This window comes from Paramormyrops kingsleyae, chromosome 6 (genome assembly GCF_048594095.1).
Source record: "Paramormyrops kingsleyae isolate MSU_618 chromosome 6, PKINGS_0.4, whole genome shotgun sequence".
Lineage (NCBI taxonomy): Eukaryota > Metazoa > Chordata > Actinopteri > Osteoglossiformes > Mormyridae > Paramormyrops > Paramormyrops kingsleyae.
In genome coordinates, this window is record NC_132802.1 from 4857277 (window position 1) to 4882353 (window position 25077).

Consider the following 25077-nt stretch of genomic DNA (forward strand, 5'->3'; position numbering starts at 1 on the left):
GAGAGCAGAATAATTTGAATGATTTGATTTATAATCTTGATGTTACATTAATTTGTTGAAGATGACTGAATGCCAAAGACAAACATTGGGTTGGATGATCCATATGTGAACTCTATTATGCAATATATTTTATCATGATCTGTCAGTTATCTTTAAATTACGTGTTATTAACAATCCTTGCCACAGTGCGGATTACTGGTTCACTGCAGTGAGTGGGAGTACACGTAGCATAGGACGGAACCAAATCAACCCTCTGCCCCCTGCTGGCAGAAATCAGACATGCGATCCCATAATTTAACTGGCACGTTCCGCACAAGCCAGTTCCACATAAAATGTTCTTGTTTGTGTGTGCGTCCCAGACATCAGTCGATTGTGAAAGGGATCAACGCGCTGCCTCCAGAGGACCGGCTGCTCAAGTTCCTGGTGGATAACTCCGCAGACTGCGAGGAGATTGTACAGTGTGCCAACTGTGACCTGGAATGCAAGAAACAGGTAGGCTGAGCAGGCATCGTCCTGAAGATGAGGACGCAACGGACGACGTACATCCCGTCCCAAAAGTGTTAAAGAAGAATATGCTAAGAACTTGTGCTTAGATGTGACAAATGGGTTGTGTACTGAGTTGTGCGAATCTCTGTTTCTGCCACAGGATGTGGATACAATGTATTATTGCAACACATGTAGCCAGCCCTTGTGCCGCGACTGTAGGGAAGCCACACATAAAGCCAAGATGTTCGCCCGTCATGAGATCGTCTCCCTGGCTAAATGCACCAAGGAAGTCCACAAAAAGTGCTGTGAGTGGCCGGCCCTCCCCACAGAACGCCCCCCCCCCCCCCCCCCGCCTGCTTCTTCCCTGCACTCACCCACCTCTCCCTCTGCCTTTCCACAGCCCTGCACGAAGAGCTCTACATCATGTTCTCCACCGAAAAAAAGTCAATGCTATGCATCAATTGTTTCCGAGACATGCAAGTGTGAGTGCGGGCCTCCCGCTGAGCGGCCAGACCGCCGCTGTGGGGATACTGGGATTACTGGGATGCAGCCTCTGTGAGCTGGTGCTCATGCTGGTTTTGTATCGCGCAGGGAAAGCCGAGCACATTGCATCGATATTGAAACAGCGTATATGCAAGGCTGTGAAAAACTGGACCAAGCGGTATTAGTAAGTGTCTCTTTGTCATTGAAACGCCGTATGAATGAACACCTTAGTTGGCATTGCACAAGATTTAACAAAATTGGGGGATTGTCCTTATCGGTGCAAGAAAGAAAAAAAGTCAAGAAGGATGCAAATACAGAAAAAATAAGATGAAAAGATGAATAGAATATAAAATGAACAGAATATAACCTGGAAAAATAGATAACAGAATATAAATAAGTACATAGAATATAAATTTGAATACAAATTGAGCGGAAAGAATAAAAATGTAAAGCATGTAAAAATAAACAGGAAAAAAATGACAAAAGTAGGTGTTTAAATAAGTGTCATGTCATTGGTGTTCCTCTCCTCATGATTCAGTTTCACAATAAGAAAATATTGCACGTTTCAGCAGTGTATTTAAGAACATATTGCACATTTCAGCACTATTAGAAAGTATTGCACATTTCAGCACTGTAAGAAAGTATTGCACATTTCAGCAGTGTAATTATGAAAATATTGCACATGCTAATAGGTCGTGATGTAATAGGCCTCTGATTTTAGTGTCTAGCATCATTGTTTTTTTGATGAACCTCCATGCCCATCATGTCTGATCAGGATAAGCAGACCGCGGAGGATCTGCAGTGGGGCATGACTCTTACTTTTCCCAGGCAGTGAAGGAGCTACAGACATCAGCACGTGAGGCCATCGTCCTGCTGAAGGCCATGATCTCGGAGGTCAGGGCCAACGTGGACGAGGAAGAGACGGCCATTAACACACTCTTCAACAACATGCAGGTAAGAAATCACCTGGAGCAGAGCTCTCAGATACCTGCCTCACGATTCAGCCTACCTGACTGAAAAGCCACAAAGGTTTTTTTTTTTCCATGTTCAGAGACATTAACAGAAGGAAATGCTGCTTAAGGGAAGGGAACATCCTTTAGATTATGTCTTTTGGGAATACCAGCTTAGTTCCAGGGCAGAACCACGCGATGTGGGGAACTGGGGAAAAAACATTCCCAAGCTTCAGTCTAGACATTTCACTTCCTGGAGAGGTAATGGGGTACACAACCAAATTAGAACCAAAGAAAACAGCACTCCGGGGTAACTGAGACATGGTTGCCATTTCTGTAGAGATTTTATTTTATTTTTTTCATATCGATATATCTTCAAACAAGGTATCGGATGAGACAATACTGATTGTACATGTGAGAAAGAAAGTACATCCACTTCTGTTCTGTGGTTTTACACATCAGGGTGGCATGGTGGTGCAGTGGTTAGCACTGTTGCCTCACACCTCTGGGACCCGGGTTCTGTGTGTGCAGTTTGCATGTTCTCCCCATGTTGTCATGAACTTTAACATGCTAACTCAGTTCAGTATAGTCTGAGATGTAGCTCTTGGCTTTTTGCAAGTTCTCTGAGCGTTGCACGGTCTGACCTTGGGGTGAGTTTGCAGGGACGTCCACCCTGTGGGAAGATTGGCAACTGTCACTGTAGAATGATGGAATAATGGAAGAATGGCCTTATAACCCTTCCCAGATTGATGGGCAGCAAGAATTGCTTCTCTGAGATCACTGCTGATGTCTTTCCTCCTTGGCATTGTGGTAACACACACCTGAACGCTACAGACCAGCAAACTGCCAGACGTTCTGCTTTCATAGAGGTGGTCACACTTGCTGAAGATCAGTTACTCAAGTGCATTTGTTCATCAGCCCTTGGTTGCTACTTACCCCCTTAATTCCTATGGAAGCAGTAAGGGTGTACTTAATTTTTCACACACTGCTTCTGCATGTTTACTTTTTGTTAACTAATGACACAGTGTAATATATCATGTGTTGTTGTTCATCTGTGGTAGTATTTACCTCATTTTAAGACCTGCTAAGGACCGGATGATTTCTCAGTATGTCCTGATATGTAAAACATTACAGGAGGATGCACTTTCTTTTACATATGACTTTATAAGTCATAATACTTTATTCCTTCTTTGATTGCTCTAACACATGCTGTACTTTGATACTCAAATGGGAGAACAGAATGAGCAAAAATTTTTCATTGAGATTTTTAGTATTCCTTACTGTTTACTATTGTAAACAACGTGAACGCTTTGCACAAAATCCCAGAATTTACATCTAAAGCCAAAATATTTGGTTAGCAACGTCTAACGGGGAAGCTGATGGAAGGTAAAGGAGTGGAATCATTGTTACTCAGTTTATTTTTGATAGCTCAGAGGATAAAAATATTGTAGTTATATTTGGTTTATTTTATCAAAGGCTAATACCTTAAAATATGGATATTTCCCGCTATGAAATGCATTTTCAGCAGTTGCCATGCTTCTGTATTTAGAGTCATTTGCCAAATAGGTTTTAGATTTAGATTTTTTTTTGTTCCTAAGTTTTCACCTTCTGTTTTGAGAGTAATGTCATAAACTGAGGAAAAAAGAAATTCTCTTGGTGTACAGAGTGAAACATTTTTATGTCATAGTATCTTTATTTGACGCATGCAACACTGATACAGGCATCATTTATTTTTGTCTTTCTTGAGACTTCTATATGGAATAAATAAATGTTTATACTCTATGTTTCATTTTGACCGCACTCTTTTAATGAAAGTGTTTGTGACATTCAGAGATTTACGAGTCCTACTCGAGTTGCTCTAGTCACACATAAATAGATTTCAGACTTGACTCAAACCCCTGCATAAAGACTAATAAACATTAAGAGTCTTTCGAAATTTAATAAGGTGCTGAACATTTCTGCTGGAATAAAGCCTACAACATGCCCTGATGTTTTAACCAGTCCCTCCAGTATTTTGTGATTTTGCAATCACAGAAATTTAATGCAAAATCATGCAAGCTCCACAGTATTTGCAGGAACTTGCAATTCTTCAAATTTACTGCAGCCTTCCATGCATTGTTGTGTTTTTTGCTAGGCTGTGCTGCAGAGAATACGAGCACAGCAAACACATTTCACGCAGAGCACAGATGAACATAGTCTACATAGAAAAACAACGGGCACTTTGGAAATTAAATTATACATTTTTCTGTCATTGTATTTGACTGCACCAGAGTTTGGAATAACTTGTGGTCACATTTCCATGGGTACTAACTAGTCTTTAGTTACACCATAAACAACCTGATATATAACTGGTGCTTAGTTGATTTGTTGCTAATGTTGAATTGATGTTTATTTTTTTTTTTAATTCCTGAACTTACTATTTTGCCAATTTATGAAAATTTTCCTCATAAAAAGCATGCAGAAGCCCACAACCTGCACTGAACATTTTGAGAAAAGCTGTAATGTATTTGCAGCCTAAAGAACAGCAAAGCGTTAAAGGGAACATGCACTTGGTTTTGTCTAATGTTTCCATGCTTTGTTAAAATCAGATGGAGATGTACATAGGCCCCTATAAAGGAAATCAGGTCAAGAAAATAGCATTTCTACGTGATGTTGATTGCTGATGCTGAGTTTTGTATACATTTTAGATGATGCATTTTTCAGTTGTGTGCACTAGGAAAGCCAACAAAGTTCAGTTCGCAGTGCCTGAGTTGCAGTGCCTCATCGGCAAGGCAGATTTATTTACACACGCGTAGCACTATTCATAGACGTGAGCACTGTGGCCAGTGGGACAATGTTTGCATTGATGCCAGTATCTATTTAAGTGAAAAATATAGTTTTTCTTTAAACATACAGTGTTTTTTCTTCATTCTGAATTTGAGCATTGTGCTTAAATGATATTGTAATTGTGGTTCTTCACTATTAACCCTTATTGGTTATTGCACCAGATCCAATTAAAAGACTAGAAGCTCTTAGAATATATATTAAGTTGGAAGCGGAGACTTGAGACTTGACTTTGAATCTAATAAGATTTCACTGAAACTCGTTCCTCAGAGACTTCAGACTTTACTCTGACTCATTTTGTGACACATTGACATATCTGGTGACATCCTACATATGGCTTCGACTTGCAACTCAACATTTAATCCACTTAACAGAAAATACAGAAATATATATTGTGTATCGGTATTCTGCCTAAAAATACCGTGATGTGATTTTTGGGCCACATCGTTGAGCCCTAGTGGGGATTGTTGAGTATTTATTGTTAAGTATGGGGCAGTGTGTGGCTCAGTGGGCTAAGCCTGTGTGTTTGTAATCAGAAGGTTGCTGGTTCAAACCCAGCCTCAGCATGTCTGTGGGTCCTTGAGCGAGGCCCTTAACCTCCAGTTCCATGGGCACCCCAACAGGCAGCTGCCCTTTGTGGACAGCCTACTCTACGAGAGCAAGTTGAGGGAGGCATAAAGACAGTTTCCCCATGGGGATCAATAAAGTATTGATTATTATTGTTAAAGCTTAGTGTCACTGAAAATAAGCTCCCCAAGACATCCTGATAAACTCCATACCTTAAATTCACCATATTTATAATTTGTTTTCATCATAAGCACAATATAATCATACATTTACTTGGGATATTGGGATAGATGAGATATTTATACCCATGATAATGTACAGCGGCCTCCGCAATCATTGGCACGCCTTGTAAAGATTTGTAAAAAGGGTTAGAAAAAATTCACCTTTGGGTGTAGTTTCATATCATACTGAAAACCAACCTTTCATCAAAATAAATTTATTGAAAGAAAAACAAATCCTTTATCAAGAAATAATTATTTTCAGTAAAAACACATGTGGCACGATTATTGGCACCCCTGCTTTTAATACTTTGTACAGCCTCCCTTTGTCAGTATAACATTTTCTAGGGTTGGAGAATATCAAGCAGGGCATCTGAGTCCATTCCTCTTTACAGAATCTCTCCAGATCATCCAGGGTCCTCGGCCCTCTCTTCTGCACTCTCCTCTTCAGCTCCTCCCACAGGTTCTCAGTGGGGTTCAGGTCACGGGACTGAGATGGCCATGGCAGAAGCTTGATTCTGTGGTCAGCTAAACATTTTTGTTTTGATTTGGACATGTGCTTAGGATCACTGTCCTGCTGGAAGATCCAGTGACAGCCCAGTTTTAGTTTACTGGCGCAGGCAGCAAAATTTTGATTTAAAATGTCCTGGCATTTCATGGAGTCCATAATGCCATGTACCCTAACAAGGTTTCCAGGGCCTTTGCAGGAAAAACAGCCCCACAGCATCACAGAACCTCCACCATATTTTAGTTGGGATAAGGTTCTTTTTACTACAGCCATCCTTCTCTTTACACCAAACCCGCCTTGAATGTTTATTACCAAAAGGCTCCATTTTTGCTTCATCAGACCATTGAATTTTGGTTCCAGTCAAAGTTGTAGTAGTCTTTCGCAAACTCCAGGTGTTTATGTTTGTCTTAAACTGACAAAAAAAGCTTTTTTTCTGGCATACCATCCGAAAAATTAATTAGCATGAAGGTGACGTCTGATGGTTTTTTCTGAGACGTGGTAACCCCAAGATTTTCCTTGGTTTTGTAAATCACCACCAGTGATCCTTGGGGATTTTTTGCCTTCCTCACTTTATGTGGGTGAAAAATAAACTTGGGTCCACTTCTTTTTATTATTGCCCTATCAGTAGAAATGGGCATTTTCAGGCGAGTAGCTATTTCTCATGCCCTCATTTGGTCTGTGTTCTCTTATCTTTCACATGTTGATGGATGACTAAGGGACTTTGGCCTCTGTGTCTCCTCATGTTTGTACCCCAGTTAATCAGGAAGTCATGGATTACAGTCTGAAGGTTTCTTTTCACTCCAATCAACTCAAAGATGTACGATTTAGAGGTGAAACATGCTTCAGTTACATTGTGTTCACCAATAATCGTGGCACATGTGTTTTTGTTAAAAATTATTATTTCTTGATGAAGGATTTGTTTTGCTTTGAATAAATTTATTTCAAAGAAAGATTGGATTTTTCTTATTTTTTCAGTGTGAGATGAAGCATATCAGGTAGATTTTTTTTTCTAACCCTATTTATAAATCTTTACAAGGGGTGCCAATAATTGTGGAGGGCGCTGTATATCAAAGTTAGAGTAGACAAAAAGGTGGACCAACCCTTTACAGAACAAATGAATATGGATTTAAATATGTGGCTATTTTACAGGAAAAACTGGCGGAGAGGAGGAAGATTCTTCTAAAAGCTGCTCAAAGGTAATAAGGGCTTTTCGTCACTTGGTGTAGTTCAGAAGTAATTTACTTATCAATTACTATCACAGTGAGAGAGTTACCTTTAAAATTGCCTTTCACTGTGTGTGGCTCCGTAGGTCAGGTGCCTGGGAATGGATGTGTGTGGGTTCAGTTCCTGTAGCTACATAATACATTTTTGGTTTATTAACAGTTGATTAAAGAATCATCTGTATTTTTTTAATAGTATCACCATGTTTTGAAGATGCTAATGAAACCCCAGTTTAATTTGATTATGTGTAAACGAACAATTGTAAGCAAATTGTACAGCCATTAAAAGTAACGACAGTACGATGGTGTCACTTCCTGTGTATGCAGTCTGACAGGATGCTTTCTTGCAGTCAGCACGAGGAGAAGGAGAAGGCTTTTAAGGAGCAGCTGTCTCACCTGGCAGCTCTTCTCCCTACCTTACAGGTGAGGACGCACCACATCAGAGGGGTGTTCCATCAAGCAGGATTCCTTGCTTAGCCCGATAACTTGTCAGATTTAAGGTAGTCTGAGCTAGATGGACTTCGTCTTTGTTCACTTACATTTAGCCCAGACTACCTTAAATCCAACAAGTTGTCTGGCTAAGCAAGAAGTCCTGCTTGGTGAAACAGGCCACTCCATTGTTTTTGTTGCATTTTCACCATTTTAAACAGCTGGTCATTTCTGCTTCAGTACTTTTTTCTAAGGCACTACAGTTGGACCCCTCTGGTTATCAGCCCCAAAATTACAGATCAGGCCACTTATCCACTGTATTTCCTGCTCCGACCCTCTACAGCAAAATACTCTGTCCACAGCCACTCATTCTGCCCTAATTTGCTGTGACTATATGTAAGTTCCATGTAACCTGTACTCTACTACTGTACCCAAGTGCTAAAACACCAGGAGCACAAATGACATATTATGCATACCCTGTTTTTGTTGGTGATTATTAATTTTCTGTTACAAACAGAGGAAAACAGTAACTCCGGAGGCATGATTTAAATACGTTTGTCTCATCAGGTTGTCAGACTTACATGAATTGGCCAGATGGTGGCACTATTGTGCAAAAATGTATACCCCTCATTATGGATGTAACTTGTAACCCGAAATACCAAATTGTTTTACATTTAGATTCCGTGGCTTTAATAAGAAATGATTCCTTTGCATTGCTGCCATGTTCGATTTTCTACGATGCAAATCCTGTCCAAATCCTTTAAAAGATGCCAGTTTCTGATCTCATCAGCAGTAACCCTGAATCAAGCTTTTTAATGGTTCGTTAAATCAAAGGCACTGGTGGAATTGTACAGCTGCCACCATCTAATCAATTTCACTGTAAAATAGATCTAAATACTGAGCTTATATCTTCTAGACTAGTGTTTCTCACCCAGTCCTCCGGGGCTCCAAGACACCATTTCTGCTCCCTCCCAGCTCTCTGCCAGACAGACCCCATTTCTGCTCCCTCCCAGCTCCCGGGACGGGATTTAAGCCATGGACTGTCTGCGGGTTTTGGATGACTGGATTGGGAAACATCACTCTAGACTAATGGAAAAAGGCAGAAAACTTTGGCCAGAAACTTCTCACTCTGTCGTACCATATATCAGCAAATCTGTTAAAAAAATATATGTCTTGTTGGCCAAAGAGATACACCCAGGGTTATGAACCTGCTTGGCCTTGACCTCAAGCATCCAGTTGAGGGTTGATCTTGTTGACATGTGTACTTGAGTCTCTCTGTACTTCATTTCACAGGTTCACCTGGTCACATGTTCTGCCTTCCTTAGCTCAGCCAATAAGTTTGAGTTCCTGGATATGGGATATGTAAGTATGTCAATGCATAACATATAATAGACCTTTCTTAATCATCTGGTCAATTTTTCAGACATTGCAGACATTGAATTGAAACAAGTTGCTGAGAAGATATGCAATAAGCAAAAGATTTTGATATTCTCATGTAAAAATTCAACAGAGAATGGTAAGAGTAATGAGTGTATTCAAGTGTAGATAATAACCAGCACTGAATCCTTTTAGTGTGAAAAGAAAAGCTGAAATATTTCTGTGGCAGCCTTTTTACCTGAAGTCACCGACTTTTTCAGCAATTGATGGAGAGACTGAAGAAGATTGTGAAGCTGCCACACAGGCTGAGGCCGACCCAGAGCAGCAAGGTGTGGTTAAGCGACTCGGCCCAGGATCCCTCCAGCCAAGTGCTGGGTGGCTGTGATATGCTGGGAAAGCCTACTGTCCGCTTCAGTACACATACACATGTCACGGTTCAGTGTTTCCAGTATAGAATGAATTTAGCAAATAGCAAACAGGAATAGGCTACTATACACAGCAAGGTCAGGAGCTTTAATAATCATAGTCAAGGGTGGCTTGGGTAAAAATAAAATCCAAAATCCAAATAAAAAATATATATTTAGAGGAATAGATAAGCCGTAACCCACAGTAGTTATCTGCTTAAATTAGCACTGATTCAAGCACACAGGCCGCAGATGGAAAATAGACCAGTTAAACTGGCCAATTAAATAAGAACAAAGACAACATTTTGTATGTAAAGGGTGGTGGAGGTTTAGACGAAACGTGCTTCTGTGAACTTCAAAAAAACGTGGTAGCGGCAATTTACCTTGAAGTCCTCCCCTCCTGCAGATTAACACGGAGTACCGGTCCGAGTTTGCCCGTTGCCTGGAGTCGCTGCTCCTTCTGGGCCAGCGGCGGTCCGTGTCTGCCTCAGGGGGCATCTCTGGCCTGGGTCTGGGCAACGGCAGTGGCCTGTGAGTCTCACTTTTCACTGCTTCGCTGAGGATGGGGGCTTACAGGGGGCTTGTCCCCTAAGATATGATGACAGAATAAGTCTGCCATCCTATACCCGAGATCTGTGTCTGCTTCCTATACAATGACTGGCAGTGCTGGAGGTCCAATCAGCTGCTGATCCATTATTTATCAGTAACCAATCAGAGCTGTTGATTTTTGGGAAGAATAACATGGGTTGAATGTTCTCTGGACAACAAATATATTCAAAATTCTGAATAAGTCAGAACAATAAAATGACGTAGTTCTTTTATTACAGTTTTGCCATCCACTTCAATTCTTCCAACATACATTAGTTTCAGTGATTCTTTTAAGGATCAACAAGGACCTTATTTGATTTATGATGCCATAAAATAATTTAGAATCCAAAAAAAGCTTGTTATTCAAATCTGGCGGAATAAGTTTTAGTTAAAAAGGGAAATCGACTGGTTTTGTTGTGTTTTGTCCCAATAAGAGAAAGCTGTGAGAAGATTGATGACCAGGCAGGGTGTTTGGGGTCCTGTTTTAGCGAATACATGTCCTCTCTGAAAAATGTTGTTCTAGAAAAAGCAGTGATAACAAGCTCTGGGTGAATACGGATTCTGAGAAACTGAGGCCTGCAGTCTTCCGTGTTGTGGAACGTCATTGCACTTCTCGGTACTTAGCTATCATAGCTGCTATGCACGCGTTCGTGATACAAGTGCAGCCTAGAAAGATCGGTCCCCTGAATCTCATACACGCCGATCCAAAAAACACAGATATACCCAAAGGAGGTCACATGGGACCAAGAAGATATGCTAACTTTGGATATGCTAACTTTGGATATGGTAACTTTGTGCTCTGCTTCTTAACTGGCATTTTTAGAAAACAGATTAGCATGGTAATTTGGGGATGTGTGGATATTGTTACGAATAATGTACTGAAATAGAGTCTAGACCATCATCATAATTTTTTGGCGACATAAAGTATACCAGGCTAATATTGTTTCATGTGTGCTGCTTTTGCCTTTGCTGCTCTTTGTTTTTATCGGCAAAATTTCTGCAATTAACAATTAGCATAACTCCGGCACTTATGTCTGTCTGCGTACATGTTCCTTTAAATAGTGTGCTGTCCTTTATGGGGAGGGGATATAGGTAAGACACACATGCCACCCCCAGCCCCTCTTTTAATCAGTCTATGCCCATCGTCATTTGGGAAGAGATGACACATGTGCCCTTCCCGATTTTCCACAACAGCGGCCTCACTGTTCCCAGGCCTGTCGCTTACTCTGCTTGCAACTCATTGGCTGGCAAAGAGCTCCTCCCGTAGGGGGGAGGGGCTATTTCTCCATCACTATTTTTATCAGAATTTCACAGAACTCTCTCGGAATGCCGCTGCCGACAGGGAGGCCAGGCAGGCTTGGAGGGGTGGGGGGGCAAAAGGGCAGTATATTCCATATTACTGATGTAACACCCCCCGTGTCAATGTCTTTAATTGGTATTGGCTGTGGGATGACAGGCAAGTTCAAAAGGTTTAGGCAGAGTGTGTCACTGTCTCCTGGCCATTCTGGGAACCGAAAGCACTGTTGCCAGGCCTCCACAGCATAGCCTGCGATAAGAACACAGCTACCACGCAGCTAGCAGGTAAAAATCATGCCGCTTTTCTAAACTAACGGACGCTTCATTAGTTCTTCTGCTTGGTTGTTATCATTCACAGTGAGTATCGAAACAGTCGGCGTTTTGTACAATGTATGTCGTCTACTTTATAGAGATTCCGTTTTTTTCCCCAACACTTGATTAAATTGTAGACTTTTAAACCTTGTGTAATTTTACTCTGACCTTATGGACGTACATCCGCTTGTCTCGGTTATAGCCGGTAGCAGAGTTAACTCGTGTTGAAGTGACAGTTAGCGGCTTTCTGACACCTGGTGCCCCAGTGGACACAGACGGTAATAGGTCCTTTTCTTGGTAGCCTTGTTCCCCGCGAGCATGCTTTTCTCTCAAGAGTGACCTTGTGGTTAACTCGTGGTGGGAGGGGCCGCCCGCAGTACACAGTGTCAAGCAGAGGCACTTTTCCTGCACTGAATTCCTGGAGCTCCGCTCACAACATCATCGGTGTTATCTTTAGACCATAGACTTAATGATGCTTGGTCCAGAGGCGTTACTTCGAGTCGGCGTCAGGTGCCCAAAGCGACGACAGTGCTGACTGCCTCCAAGTCCCAACGGATTTGGTCAACAAGATTCTTCAACTACAACGATTGTAGCATTGGTCGATGAACCGCTGGCTTGAAATCCTGTCTCGGGTATTCTGACACGTGAAATTTTTCGGTGTCTTTCGTTGAATCCTATGGGCTCCACTTGAAAAGGTGAGAGGAAATCTCCAAAGATCTCAGAAGTGTCACATGGGTAAAATATCTGTAGAGAGGTTGTCGTTTTGGTCTGTCTTTGTTTTCAGTTGCAAATACATGCTGCTCGTACGTCTTTCTGCTAACGTCTGTTTGTGCATACTGTAATATGTTCACTTCCTGTGCTGGGGACAGTAGGCCGACCAACTCTTATGAAACCTTGTATTCTTTGTTTTCTGAATAGGAAACCAGTTACATAGTCTAGTTTTCAACAGGGGGATGTCTAAATGTCAGAATATACTTCTGGAATTAATCATAAGATAACTTTAGCATTACTATTAAAACTTGATTTCAAACACAAAAGGAATAAAAAATCAACACAGCTAGAATAGGACAAAGCCATCAGATAATTAAGAAAAGAAGCCATCAAATTTCCAACTGCTTTTCTAGTAAATGGGCGAAAGCCCATTCCAGGTGACCTAGGGGACAAGGCAGGGGAACACCCTTGAAGGTATACCAGTCCATCAAAAAGTGAAAAGAGGAATTATAAAAAAAATAATAAACCGAGTAAATAGTTTGTAAAACCAATTTGCACCAGAGTTTTCAGCAAAGTTGTTGTAAAAGTGTTACACAGTGTGTGTGGACCTAAGGTAAGAACATGCTTTTGTGGCAGGCAAGGGCATACTGTAGATTTGGGACATGAGGCTACTGATTCTGAAACCAAGCCTATGCCCTGGGCGGCATGGAACTTTGGGCGTTCATGGTAGAGACAGCAATTCGAGGCAAGATTTTGATTGGTTCTCTGGGCAAAGAGTCTTGTTCTTTAGTTGAGTGGACTAATCTTCTTTTTTTGGTAATTTGCGCTGGTTGTGGCAGTGTGGTTTAAATCACCAGCTAATCCCACACCTGTCGCACGGTCACCGAGTGAAAGTTGGTAGAGGAGAGTTGGAAGACTTTGACATGTAGGTGTGATTGGTTGCTCTCCCCCACCAGATTACAGTCCTCCCTGTCTGTGCCGTGTCATTCGCCCTCAATCAGCGACATGTCACTGGGCTCCTCGGTGGTACGCAAACCCACCTCCCACCGATACATCAGTACCAAGGTCCTGCTGGCAGAGGGTGGTGACACCCCCTTTACCGAGCATTGCCGCAACTACGAGAATATCTACAAGGTGAGTTAAGCCCCGCCTCCCTCAACATCACATGGCAATGATAAGAAGAATTAGATTTGAAATTTCATAGGGGGCAGGATATCTGCACTTCTCATTGGTCACTTTATTGGTTGTCACTAGGTGAAATCTAGCAATGATTGGCCATTAATGATTCTGAATCCTAATTTCACCCACCACAGTGATATGTCTGTCAGCCACCAAGCTGTATGCATTGTCTCTCAGTTGCCTGCCATTTTTAGGAAGTTAAGCAATTAAAAAATGAATAAACAGCAAAAAGTCACTGATTTGAAGCATAGGGGTCCAGCGGGTTATCATACCCTCAGAAAAAATATTAATGCATAAAAGTAGATAAAAGTGTAGAAGCGCTATTGAAGCCGTGTTGAACTTTATCCATTCACTCATTTTTGCTTAGTATGTAATCTACTTTCTTAATCATCTTTTGGACATATTTTTTCTCATTTACATACCAGGGCATTTACTCAAGGTAAGTAACAGTAACCTTCTCAAGAGCTCTTCGTAAAAGTATTATAGCAATTTTTGGCCCAGCGATCCTGTGTGGCTTTCCCAAGACTCTGCAGACTGAGATCCAGAAGCTGAAGGATCAGGTGCAGGAAATGCACAGGGATTTGACCAAGCACCACTCACTCATCAAGACAGACACCATGGGCGAGATCCTGGAGAAGTCGCTGCACGTGGATAGCCAGATTGCATCGGAGTACTCCGCTGTGGAGATGATGAGGACTGTCTTTGAGGAGGTGAGGGTCCAGGCGCTTTTGGAAACGGGATAATCTTGGAAAAATGGGTGGGAAAAAGAAAATCACAGATTGGGCAATTTTCATCATAGATTTGGGAAGAGACGTTTCAGAGGGTGGCCAATGAACAGGAGATCTATGAAGGTATGAGGGACGTCTGAGTCTGAATCCTGTAGGTTAGTGTTTGGAGGCCTCAGCCTAATGCGGCTCATTTGTGCGCTTTCCAGCACAGCTTCACGACCTACTGCAGCTGAAACAGGAGAACAACTACCTGACGACTATCACTCGGCAGATCGGACCCTACATCCGGTCCATAGCCAAGGTGAAGGAGCGCCTGGAACCCAGGTACTAAACCCTGCCGGTACCAACCAGCAGTTTGGGTGCCACCGGGTGAATCTTGTTAGGGATGCTGACATCTGGCGTTTTGTGATAAAAAGATAGAGAGAAGTATCTCCGGCATATTTGTTTTGTTAATTTTACACCAAAAATAAGCACTACACCATTGTGGTAGTGTGTATTTCAGACCTGGCAGACATTCCAAGCTTATGAAGTTCTTGGGGAAGCCCGGAATATCATTATATATCTCCTTATCTAATCTTTATAGCCATCCAAATTTCCATTTTAAACAATATCACATTATATAGCTGAGTGTTTGCTTAAACAATCCACACTGTGCTTAAAGAAAGCAGCGGAAGGCTCTTCACCACAGGATAGGCGCAGGCTTCAGTTTGATGTCTGCTTATGGTCCAGTTCCATAAAGGGAGACGCGTTCCTGGGAACCTTTTAAATGCACAAATCCATCCTGATAAATGTATGGAACCTTAACATGTGCCGGTCCTGCCAGCTCTTATGGCATCTTGTGTTCTGTGCTTTCAGGATAGGGAACCAATGAGCAGTATAGAACATTACAAACTACACACATAATTTGTTCTAGATTAAGATGTCTGCTCATTGGGGGAATTAAATATATTTTATAACTGATAAAGCTAATTGGCAAATAGGGTTCTAAAAAGACATCCAGCAGCACCAATTACAAGATTTGTCTAGTCAAGACAGGCAGTCACAATTGTATAATTTGCACCGATTCAAAGTATCCAGAAATGCACTGAGGGACTCATGAGAGTAATTCATTTGACTTGCTTGGTGTTATATGTCAGGAATAAATCATGCTTCAAGACCATGCTTTAATTTGCAGGAAATGCACTAAAAGAAAAAAACATGTTTAGTAGACAGCAAACAATTTATTCTACTCTAATCATGATTTAACAATACACCACTGACATAGTAATTTATTACTGGTATAGTGAAAGGTGCCATAGAATGAAAATCTGACTTTACCTCGACATAGTTGAATACGCAGAGTTTGGTACATGGAACTGGCATCCCATGAATCTCAAACGCTATTGTTCCCACTTTCAGATATAAATCCTGCACAAATAAACGAAGGTGGTAAAATGGGCAGATTTATAAATCCTGTTCTGTTACGTAACAGTCTTAGCCACGCCCCCAAACTTCACACACACCAGCCCACTTTCAAGCCCAATAGACCTGCACAACCTGCAGTATATGTCCTACACGTCAAGGAGCATGCATGCAAAGGGCACCTGGCACAAAAAGAACAATATACACTGACAGCCATTGATGTATGGTTATTTATTCCTAGTAGGCTAAGAAAGTTAGTCCCTATTCAGGGGTCCGTTTCCCAAAAGGCTCCGTTAACAACTTACATAGTTGGAACTATTCAGTTGCATGATTCCAGCTATGTAACTTGTTAATGTTTTTAGCAGCTGTGCTTCTGGGTCACGTCAGAGTTTGGACAGCTTCAGATTGGAGCCGTGTATCACTGCTTTTCAGCTGCTGGTTTTAAAGTTGGAAGAATGATGGAATGTGTGCACACAACGATTAAAAAAAAGTAACAGACAAATAAAAATATTTTGTTTTTTATATTAAAGTAGATGTATTATCTGTATTCTCTTTCTTTAAAAAGTAACTACTGTACTGTAAATACTGCCTTTTCAAAATGTAACAGAGTACAGATCTTTGCATTCTGAATATGTATCGGCGTTACTTGTATTATGTTACTTTCCACCTCCGCTTACACAAACATAAATGGTATAGCATACTACAGTACATACGTAGGCTACAGTAAACTTTTTATACAAGTATAAAGAGTACACTATAGCGATAAAAAGTACAACATAGTAAACACAAAAACCAGTAAAGTAGTTGTTCATTACCATCATCAAGTATTATGTACTGTACATAATTGTATGTGCTATACTTTTACATGACTGGTGCATGACTAGAGATGCTAGTTCTATGTAAGCTGTTGCAGTGCCTCACTGTAAACCAGCCAATCAGAGTAGAGCTTATCAACATATTAATGAGCTCACCAAAATAGGGAAAACAGCCTGTTGCATTACAGATCAAATAAATAGTAAATTGGCCTGTAAAACTCATTCTGGGCCTTTTTCAACCAAACCAAGTTCACATGCCTTCATGTAGACATCAGAGAACAATTAAACATACTGAAAAAACACATTCTATGGCACCTTGAATAATTAATTATTAGTTATTTTGCCTTCATCTCTATGATATAATGTCTTTGTTTTCTTATAGACTGAAAGAGCCATCGGACCTGAAGGACGACCGCACAGAGACCATGCTGAACATCTACGATGACTGCAACATGATCACAGACGCACAGCACAGGCAATGCCTTCCTCGTACCCACAACACTCCCTTTCTTATGCTCCCATAAAGTGGGCCAGCTTATGCTTAAAGTCAGGCCCTCGTTAACCTGAAGAGATTGGGCCCTGACGTAGTTCGGCATGAAGAAAGCACCTGAATTCCTTCAGTAAACTCTCCCGAGGCCGAAATTAACAACATGGTCATTAAACAGAAGCTTTAGCTACGAGAATTCATGTAAATCATGTAAGTGATCCTCAAAATGAGAAATGTGGTGCCAGAAGGAGCAGACACAAGACTGAAATGATCTTGGAGGTTTGTAATACTCTCGGGGTGAATCTCAATACCAAGAACACAAAGACAGTACTTGTGGTCTTGGCAAGACCGATCTGGCTAACTTGCCATCCAATAACGAACTCGGGGTGCAGTGAATCTTGGGACTAGTCTGGTTGGGTGTGGATGCAAGTGATGTATCCTTAATATTTGGGGCAGAACAAGACCAACATCCAGAAAGTTTTACCATCCTCTGAACAATGGAAGATGCCGTGAAACAGGTACACGAACACATAAGTTTGGTCAAATACGTGTATTGAGATTCACCCTCTGAGTAGGGTTAATAAGCGGCTTTACTGAATCCCCGCTTACTCTGCAGAAATGACCTGACCGGTGCTGCAGAGGACAATCGCGACAAGGTCCCAGACAATCGCTCAATCAACATCCTGTCTGAAGACATGTCGCTTAAGAACAAGGACTACTACTGGTCGGGGAAGCAGAAGAACTCCACGGATGTGCCCGGTCGGAAAGAGATGCCTTTATAAAAGCAGTTCCCCAATGCGGTCTTTCACTGCATCATCGGGGAGCACCAGGACTCGTCAGCAACACCTTTATCTGGCATATGCTTCAGCACCAGTTTGTGGTAGGAGGCACAAGTGCTCAGGATTCACAGCCAGCGCGTTTGCAGGCGCCTGACCTGAACTGACTGATGTTGCTCATCTAGTTATAGCTGTAGGTTTTCCATAAATGGAATTAATGAATGTATGAACAATGAATCTGGAGGATCAGCTTACGCAAATAGATGATTTTTATAGAAAATATGGACTTTTTTTTCCAGATATTTTTGCCGAGCTAGAGTTCTCTATGATAATGAATGTTTAATGAACGATATTGACATTATTATATTGGTATTATTGCTGTAATAATCCCTATAGTTTTTTTCAATAGTATTTTAAGTAAACTAAAGCACAGTTTAGTTGATTTAATGAACAAATCCAGTCATTATAAAGATGCAGTAGATATAAATAGCAAAGCATGTTAGGTGTCTGATGGCACTGTTTGTTATTATAGCTGTAGATTTCTGTCCACGGCTGTCTTTAGCATTTGTGGTTAGGGTTTGATAAGAACATCGGAAAGAATTCTCTTAAAACTAAAGCTGGAAGCAGAAACCGGGCAACGACAAATGAAAGAGCAATGATCAAGAATGATCAGGTGTTGGAATTCATAGCAATCTTTGACTTTCATGGTGACAGAACGGGTTGAGAGATGATAACGATGCAGAATTACAACAGCAGCTCTCAGATGAATTTGACTTCCAATTTAAATAACTCGGGAGGTACACGACAGTGCAGTACTGTACGAAGAGCCGCTTACAACAGGACTTCTGTGGAGATGCATGGTTTTAAGCCAAGTCAGTCCCACTCGTAATTTATGAAAATATTCAACAGATGTGGGGGGGGTTATAAAAAAATTTATTGATTGTCTGAATTCACAATTTTCAAAGGCAAAATTGAAACATAGTATAACATGTTGTTTGAAGATGGATGACGCCAGTAATATGAAGACAAAAGCTGTCACAGATGTAACTTGGCTAAACTGGACCAAGAGGTATCAAGTGTTTCTGCTTGAAATGGCCCAGTATCAGTACAGGTTTATCCTAACCAGGTCTTTTTGGTATAACAGTCAACCTAGCCAACAATAAATATTATGGAGACAAAAAAATGATAATACCTTGCTTTATTTCCCTAAATCCATTTGCAGAGTCTTCTATTTACTAAAAGTCAAGTCAAATAAAATGTCTACCAACAGTGCCCCCCTCCCCCAACCTCTGAAAACCTTGGGCAGCAGTACCCCCTAATATGAAGTCATCACCCTTAAAACATAGTGGAGGCCCTTTTTGTTTTTTAAACCCAAGTCTCTGCAGCCTTGACTGCTCACCATAAAAGTGCATTAAAGAGTAAATAAATTGGTTGATTCAGTACACAGAACGGCTGGGGCCTTGGGGGGGAAACAGGGGGGCCCACCTGGACTCTGACACATTTTGCAGTTCTTTTGGCGGAATGCTGGCCAGGAAATCAAACATTCAGGCAGACCTCACAGTATGAAGGAACCCGTACTGATTTGTGGAACCGAAACCTGTCATCCCGTCGGAACGTGACTGTACACAAGTTAATGATCCATCTGCTACACGCTTTGTAATCGTCCTCAACGAAGACAAGGCCTCATTACTCATGCCTCAAGCTAAAAGCGGCCCTCAATGAAAGCGAGGAATCCCAGCCGCCCACCACAGAGACAAGTGTCTGATGACTGCGCCTATGCTCCAAAGCATCCAGACCGAAAACAGAAAAACTATTTAAAAAAAGGACAGACATAATGATTTTTAAAGCTGAAAAAACACTAAAATTGCTTAATACTGGCCTCCTGAAGTAATACGGTAAAGAAAGTGAAACATTATGACAAAATAGAGGTGCACAGGGAGCTGAACACTGGCCACCAGTTTGGTGCTCAGTGACTGAATGCACTAAGAAACAGAACTGATGAAGACCTAGACTGAACAGAACAGTGACCTTGGCCACCGCTATATGGTGAGATGCCCCGACATACACAGTGGTGTTTGGAAATGAAACAACATTAAAAATGAGACATCATGTGTGATTGGCTGTTACCCATCCATGTGCCAGGCTGCTGGAAATAAGGAAGGGGGGGGGGCTACAAGCCATTATAGTGCTCAGTATTTAGTTTCAGTGTCTGTGTGACCACTTTGGTCCCTGCAGCAGCCAGAAGGCCAACGACGGCATGACCGGCGTCCTCTGACATCCTCACAGGAGGTCAGCTTGAAAGCAAAGTCTTAAAAAAAATCCCATTTCCGAGTCTCTCTTGCCCGGCGTTCAGCTCTGTACCCGGATGCCTGGGATGAAGGGCAAACCCGTGGACACCTTTCGCTTGTAGTCCAGGTAGTTCTCACCGAAGAAGTGGATTAGCGAGATTTCTTCCTCCTCAATGCGCTCGCGGAAGAAACGCCAGCTGGCTAGGGTGTAGCCGAGTAAGCAGACCGGGTTACATAGCATCACCTGAGCAGGGAGACAAATACACACTGGCTTATACAGCATCACCTCAAAATGTAGAAGGACGTGCATTTAGTAGTGAAAGCCAAATGAAGCTTCATGAACCATTTGCTGTATTTTCTGACTCCACTAGATGGCGATCTCTGTTAAAAAAAAAGGGCTCAAAGCAAACCAAGAGCACCATCTAGTGGAGTCAGAAAATACAGCAAATGGTTCAAGAAGCTTCATCTGGCCATCACTAGTGTTTAGGGTTGACCATTACATACAAGTGTTTGTACTATATTTATCCAGCCATATTTTACAACTGCTTAAGCAGTACAGGGTTGGAGGAGAGGCACAGGGCACAAAGCAGGGGACGGCGAAATGGAATGCAGACATTAAAACCAGTTTAGAGACGGCAATGGATGTAACTGCAGGAAGACTATGGGAGGAAACCGGGGTACCGAGATGGATCCTGTGGTCCGATTCCCAAAAGCTCCTGTTAGCGACTTACACAGTGGAAACCATTTAGTCACATGATTCCAACTATGTAAGTTGCTAACTTTTTGGAAACTAACTTCTGGTTGACATGGAGAAAGAACACAAACTCACAGAACTGGGGGTAGGAATCAAAACAACAAAAACAAGTAAAATGTTCATATTTATACTGAACTGATCCAAACACCTTTCCTATCCATATCTTAGCATTTTTATATTTGGAAAAATTGACTTAAGTAAGAATTCTTCATCCAAATTGACAGCATAAGACTGTAAAAATGATGTGACTATCTGCTCTTCTGACGACATGGTTAAAAAACAGGGCTCAGAATAGGAGACATGAGTTGAAAAAGTTAGTTTTACCAATATATGCAGTTATACTAAGAACCAATGTATTACTTGTTCTAAAATTCACCTGCGTGCCAATGCTCCAGTAGAACCAGCCAACGTATGAGGGGTGCCGGCAGAAGGCGTAGACCCCGCTGGTCACCAGCACGTGGCTCTGGGCCTTCTCGTTCTGGACCACGTGGTTGAAGTTAGAGCCGGCAGTCAGCATGGCGGACTTGCGCAGGCCCTCTCCGCACAACACCATGAGCAGCCCCAGCAGGCTGACCCAGCCCAGCTGCTTCAGCTCTGCGGGGGAAGAAAGAAGCAGCAGGGATCAGCCCACGGCCAGCGGGGATCAGCCCACGGCCAGCGGGGATCAGCCCACGGCCAGCGGGGATCAGCCCACGGCCAACGGGGATCAGCCCACGGCCAACGGGGATCAGCCCACGGCCAACGGGGATCAGCCCATAGCCACCACATCATACTGTGATGCACCCAGGTCCTCAGTCATTGGCTCGCAAAATGGGGAGCTAACAGGAACAAAGAAACAGATGTACGGTAGGGTAGCAACTAGGCTTGGGCAGTATTATGATAATATGGTACACCGTAAAATTCTGGGTATTACTGCAGTATACTGAAATCTTCTCAGATGAGACAAATAATATATGAACAGGCCAACTGGGGACTAAAACGGTGTTTTCTATTAAAACACCACGTGTAAAAAAGCCCACTGATATTAAGCAAGAAGAGTGTGAGGAGTGGTAGGAGCACCTGGGAAGAGGAGTTTCTCGACCATGAACTCCACCCATGAGGACACGGCTGCTACAGTATACTCCACGCTGTGGTTGAGCAGGAAGGAATCCAGGGACAGGCTACGAGGGTTAATGATGGCCGTCACCAGGTACTCGGAGTAGTGGAAGAAGGACAGGGAGCACATGTACCTGTCAGAGAGGTCGTCACTGTTAAGTTGGTCCAGCTGTCAGAACCCCAGGTGAAAGAAATTTAGACAGTACTGGGTTAACCTCAACTACTGGTGCTTTTCACACCTTTTCACACCTTTCCACAACCTTATCACTGTCGCAAAGAAAGAGAACCACATCCTCAGAAGAACGACGAACATTTGCCAGAACTGAGGAAGACAGATCAAGACTTTTGGCGACCTAGCAACCAAACAGGCAAAAGAAACCAAAAGAAATTCTACAGAAAAGCTTACGTCTACAGCCCGGAACACGCCAAGCCAATTTTGGGCCTTTGGAAACTGTCACAGCATCGGTGAGAGTTGGTGACCGCCTGTCGTGCCGGTGTGTGTAGCAGTCAGACACGGTTAGTCACCATCGGTGCCGTTTTGGCCAATTTAGTATGCTGAATCGGCTTCAGAGCTAGCTGGCGAAACTGAGCTCTCTGATTGGGCAGCATGTCAACTGTCACCTCTAGTCGTGCCGATGTGTTCCAGCACAAATTTTCACAATCAATGGGAGCTGATGGCAGCCAATGTCAGCTGATGGGAGCCGATTATTTGTCGTTGTTGGTCTGCACTAGTCTTTTGCCGTCGGCTTGGTGTGTACCCAGGTTAAGGTTGTGGTCAAGTTCTTGGCTAATAGTTGAAGAGAAAGACAGCCTTCCCCTAGCAACCTAGAAATTGTTTTAAGCATGCCCTTCTTCCTGTTGAACCTCTGTAGAATGGTGCTGTTTTTTGTATGACAAACTGTCTACCTTGCATGCAATAAAGGGCTTCCATATTTACCAAGCTTATCGCCTTGTCTGACTTGTGATTTAGAAAAGTTCCACGATACCCATTAGCTTGACGGGGGTCAGTGCAAACAGAACAAAACAGAGAATCTCCTTCAATTAATGCAAATACCGCACTGTCATTATACTTAACACCAGGCGGAAAACTTTTTAATAGGCAACATATACTGGCCAAAAAAAGTTGCACACATTAATATTAACATTTTGTTGGACCACTTTTAGCTCTGACTATGGCATTCGTCGTTGCATTATTTATGCAATGTCTCAAGATTAATTTTTGTCCAGATCTACATGGATTTGTAACCAAGATTTATACTGACGACAAGAAAGTCGAACCGCTCTGTAGTCCTGACCAGCACGTCCTAAAGACTTTCAATAATTTGGTGGACAGTTCTTAACCAAATTGCAATACTTTCCAAAAAGTCCTTAGTAGTTTTCTTTGCTTTATGTAAGTCAATGATTTCCCCCCTTCTGAAACGCTGTGATATCTTTTATGTGATCACAAGACATGTCTTCAGATATGGTTGTTTGGAAATAAGGTACACACTGCATCAGCTAAAATTAAAGGAATTATTGCCAGCTGAAACACGGGATAATTATGCATTGCAATAATGATCCAATCGTTGGCTCTTATGTATTAGCTTATTTAAATTCAAACAGCAACGTTTTTTTGGCCAGGGACTTTATAACAGCTATGCGACGTCATCTTCTTGTTAGTCCCATCACAACATTCGTAGTTAATTCTCATTTTAATAAGAGTTTCGTTGTGGGAAAATATATGCACTAGACTTGTTCCCCGCACCACAAAGCTGAAGAACGTATGGATTTAATATGCAACTCCATCCCAGCCCTGGGAAATCCTAGGGGTCTGACGTAGTTTGTGAGGGTATCTTACCAGCCAAAATGCGTCCATGTAGTCTCAGTGAAGCTGATCAACAAGCCACACCCGAAAGCGCAGCCCAGGAAGCAGGCTCGCACGGCGACCTGGGGGCCGTAAGGGAGGTGGGGGGGATCAGCTTCTGCTCTCAAACGCCACTGCACTGGGCAGCAAGCGTTTCAAAACAGTCCATAATGACTGCAAAAAATATCATTTTCCGTATTTGATTTTATATTCAGAAATAACTAATAAATTGAATGTAGGAAGTAAAAACATCTCCACACTTTTTCATCCCATTTTTAATAAAGATTAATTCCGTTACGTGCAGCTCGGGTTACCTTTTTCTTTCTGCTGACTTTGCTTTACCGCTTCCAGTTCACGTTCGTTTTACAACGCGATATTTACCCCAAAAATATCTTTATAAAATTCAATGAGTAAAAATACCGGTCAGGACCATTTGCCTAACTCTCGGCCTCTCTCTCTTTCTACGCTTATGTAGCTACTGTATGCAGAAGTGCACAGTAATTAAGAAACTAAGCATTCAGCTGTCAACTGTCATGCCGGGAATTGCTGTCAGCTGCTTAAAAGGGGGGAAATTCCGCCGGATCCCCTGGTTAAGTGGTCACATGTACAACATCACTGTAACGAACAGGTTATATTAGTTGTAATAAGATTACCTAACTATACATGACCCAAATCCTAATACGACCAGGCTAGCTAGATTAAGGGCATGCCCAGGCAGACAGGCACAATGTCAATAGTTTTCGATGCTATACAGAATGCAAATGTGACTAGTAGTTCAGACCTAAAGCATCTTTCAAGCGTCAGACTAAGCAACCACACAGGATTAAAGTGGAAAAACAATTTAAAAATGATTTAGAGTCTTACCTTATGCAGGGGTCCTTTGTAAATAATTAGCAATAAACCTTGTACAACCCCAATATATACCGCAATTGCTATTTTTCCCCTTATTCCAGAGAAATACTCGAAAACCCAACCGATGTGTGATCCTAGCGACGTAATTACAGGAATCAAAACAACACCCATTCCCAAAAAGAAGCTGATTATACTTATTCTTCCTTCTAAGACTAACTTATTGCCTGCCATGTTGGTAACCGAGCGCTCTGCTGAAGCATCGCGATCTTTTCTAAATTTACCCGAGTCAAGCAGGTACGGCAGAGAAGCTGGGCAGCCGCAGGCGTCCGCCCGCCGCCCTGACGTCATCAAAGCGCGTCGCCCATGTGGAGTGACGCCAGGGGTCGGATTAATTAAATCTCAAACCGAGGCCTTTCGGATCTTTAGGCTAAAGGAACGACTTAGTCAAGAGCAGAGCATTTTGGGGAAACATGCACATTTACATTTA

The 25077-nt window shown here is 42.2% G+C and overlaps 2 protein-coding genes across 5 annotated transcripts in view; one reads left to right on the forward strand and one right to left on the reverse strand.

Moving 5' to 3' along the window:
- Window positions 1-22836, forward strand: part of rnf207b (ring finger protein 207b) — a 29453-nt gene extending 6617 nt beyond the window's left edge. For 3 of the 4 annotated variants that reach the window (XM_023841469.2, XM_023841468.2, XM_023841470.2), the window contains 16 exons: window positions 360-492; window positions 647-791; window positions 887-968; window positions 1078-1153; window positions 1798-1923; window positions 7185-7231; window positions 7606-7678; window positions 8978-9046; window positions 9322-9390; window positions 9872-9996; window positions 13329-13506; window positions 14076-14261; window positions 14351-14402; window positions 14486-14603; window positions 16878-16970; window positions 17599-22836. In XM_023841469.2, the coding sequence (XP_023697237.1) occupies window positions 360-492; window positions 647-791; window positions 887-968; window positions 1078-1153; window positions 1798-1923; window positions 7185-7231; window positions 7606-7678; window positions 8978-9046; window positions 9322-9390; window positions 9872-9996; window positions 13329-13506; window positions 14076-14261; window positions 14351-14402; window positions 14486-14603; window positions 16878-16970; window positions 17599-17764 (1738 nt within the window). In that variant the 3' untranslated portion in view covers window positions 17765-22836. Of the gene's footprint in view, window positions 1-359; window positions 493-646; window positions 792-886; window positions 969-1077; window positions 1154-1797; window positions 1924-7184; window positions 7232-7605; window positions 7679-8977; window positions 9047-9321; window positions 9391-9871; window positions 9997-13328; window positions 13507-14075; window positions 14262-14350; window positions 14403-14485; window positions 14604-16877; window positions 17501-17598 lie in introns of all 4 variants that reach the window. The other variant, XR_002841735.2, reaches the window with a different exon arrangement.
- icmt (isoprenylcysteine carboxyl methyltransferase) lies at window positions 18671-25077 on the reverse strand. Its single transcript, XM_023841471.2, has 5 exons — window positions 24603-25077; window positions 23733-23821; window positions 21860-22029; window positions 21177-21394; window positions 18671-20290 (listed from the first exon to the last, which is right to left on the reverse strand). The coding sequence occupies exons 1-5, from the start codon at window positions 24936-24938 to the stop codon at window positions 20108-20110; spliced, it is 996 nt and encodes a 331-aa protein (XP_023697239.1). The 5' UTR covers window positions 24939-25077; the 3' UTR covers window positions 18671-20107.

What these genes read in the sequence shown, in the direction of transcription:
- icmt (XM_023841471.2), bottom strand. Translation starts at nt 24,938, where the DNA reads ATGACGTCAGGGCGGCGGGCGGACGCCTGCGGCTGCCCAGCTTCTCTG. An exon ending in ACAAAGGACCCCTGCATAAG is followed by an intron (nt 23,822 to 24,602) that starts GTAAGACTCTAA and finishes TACGGCCCCCAG; the next exon opens with GTCGCCGTGCGAGCCTGCTT. An exon ending in ACATGGACGCATTTTGGCTG is followed by an intron (nt 22,030 to 23,732) that starts GTAAGATACCCT and finishes CCTCTCTGACAG; the next exon opens with GTACATGTGCTCCCTGTCCT.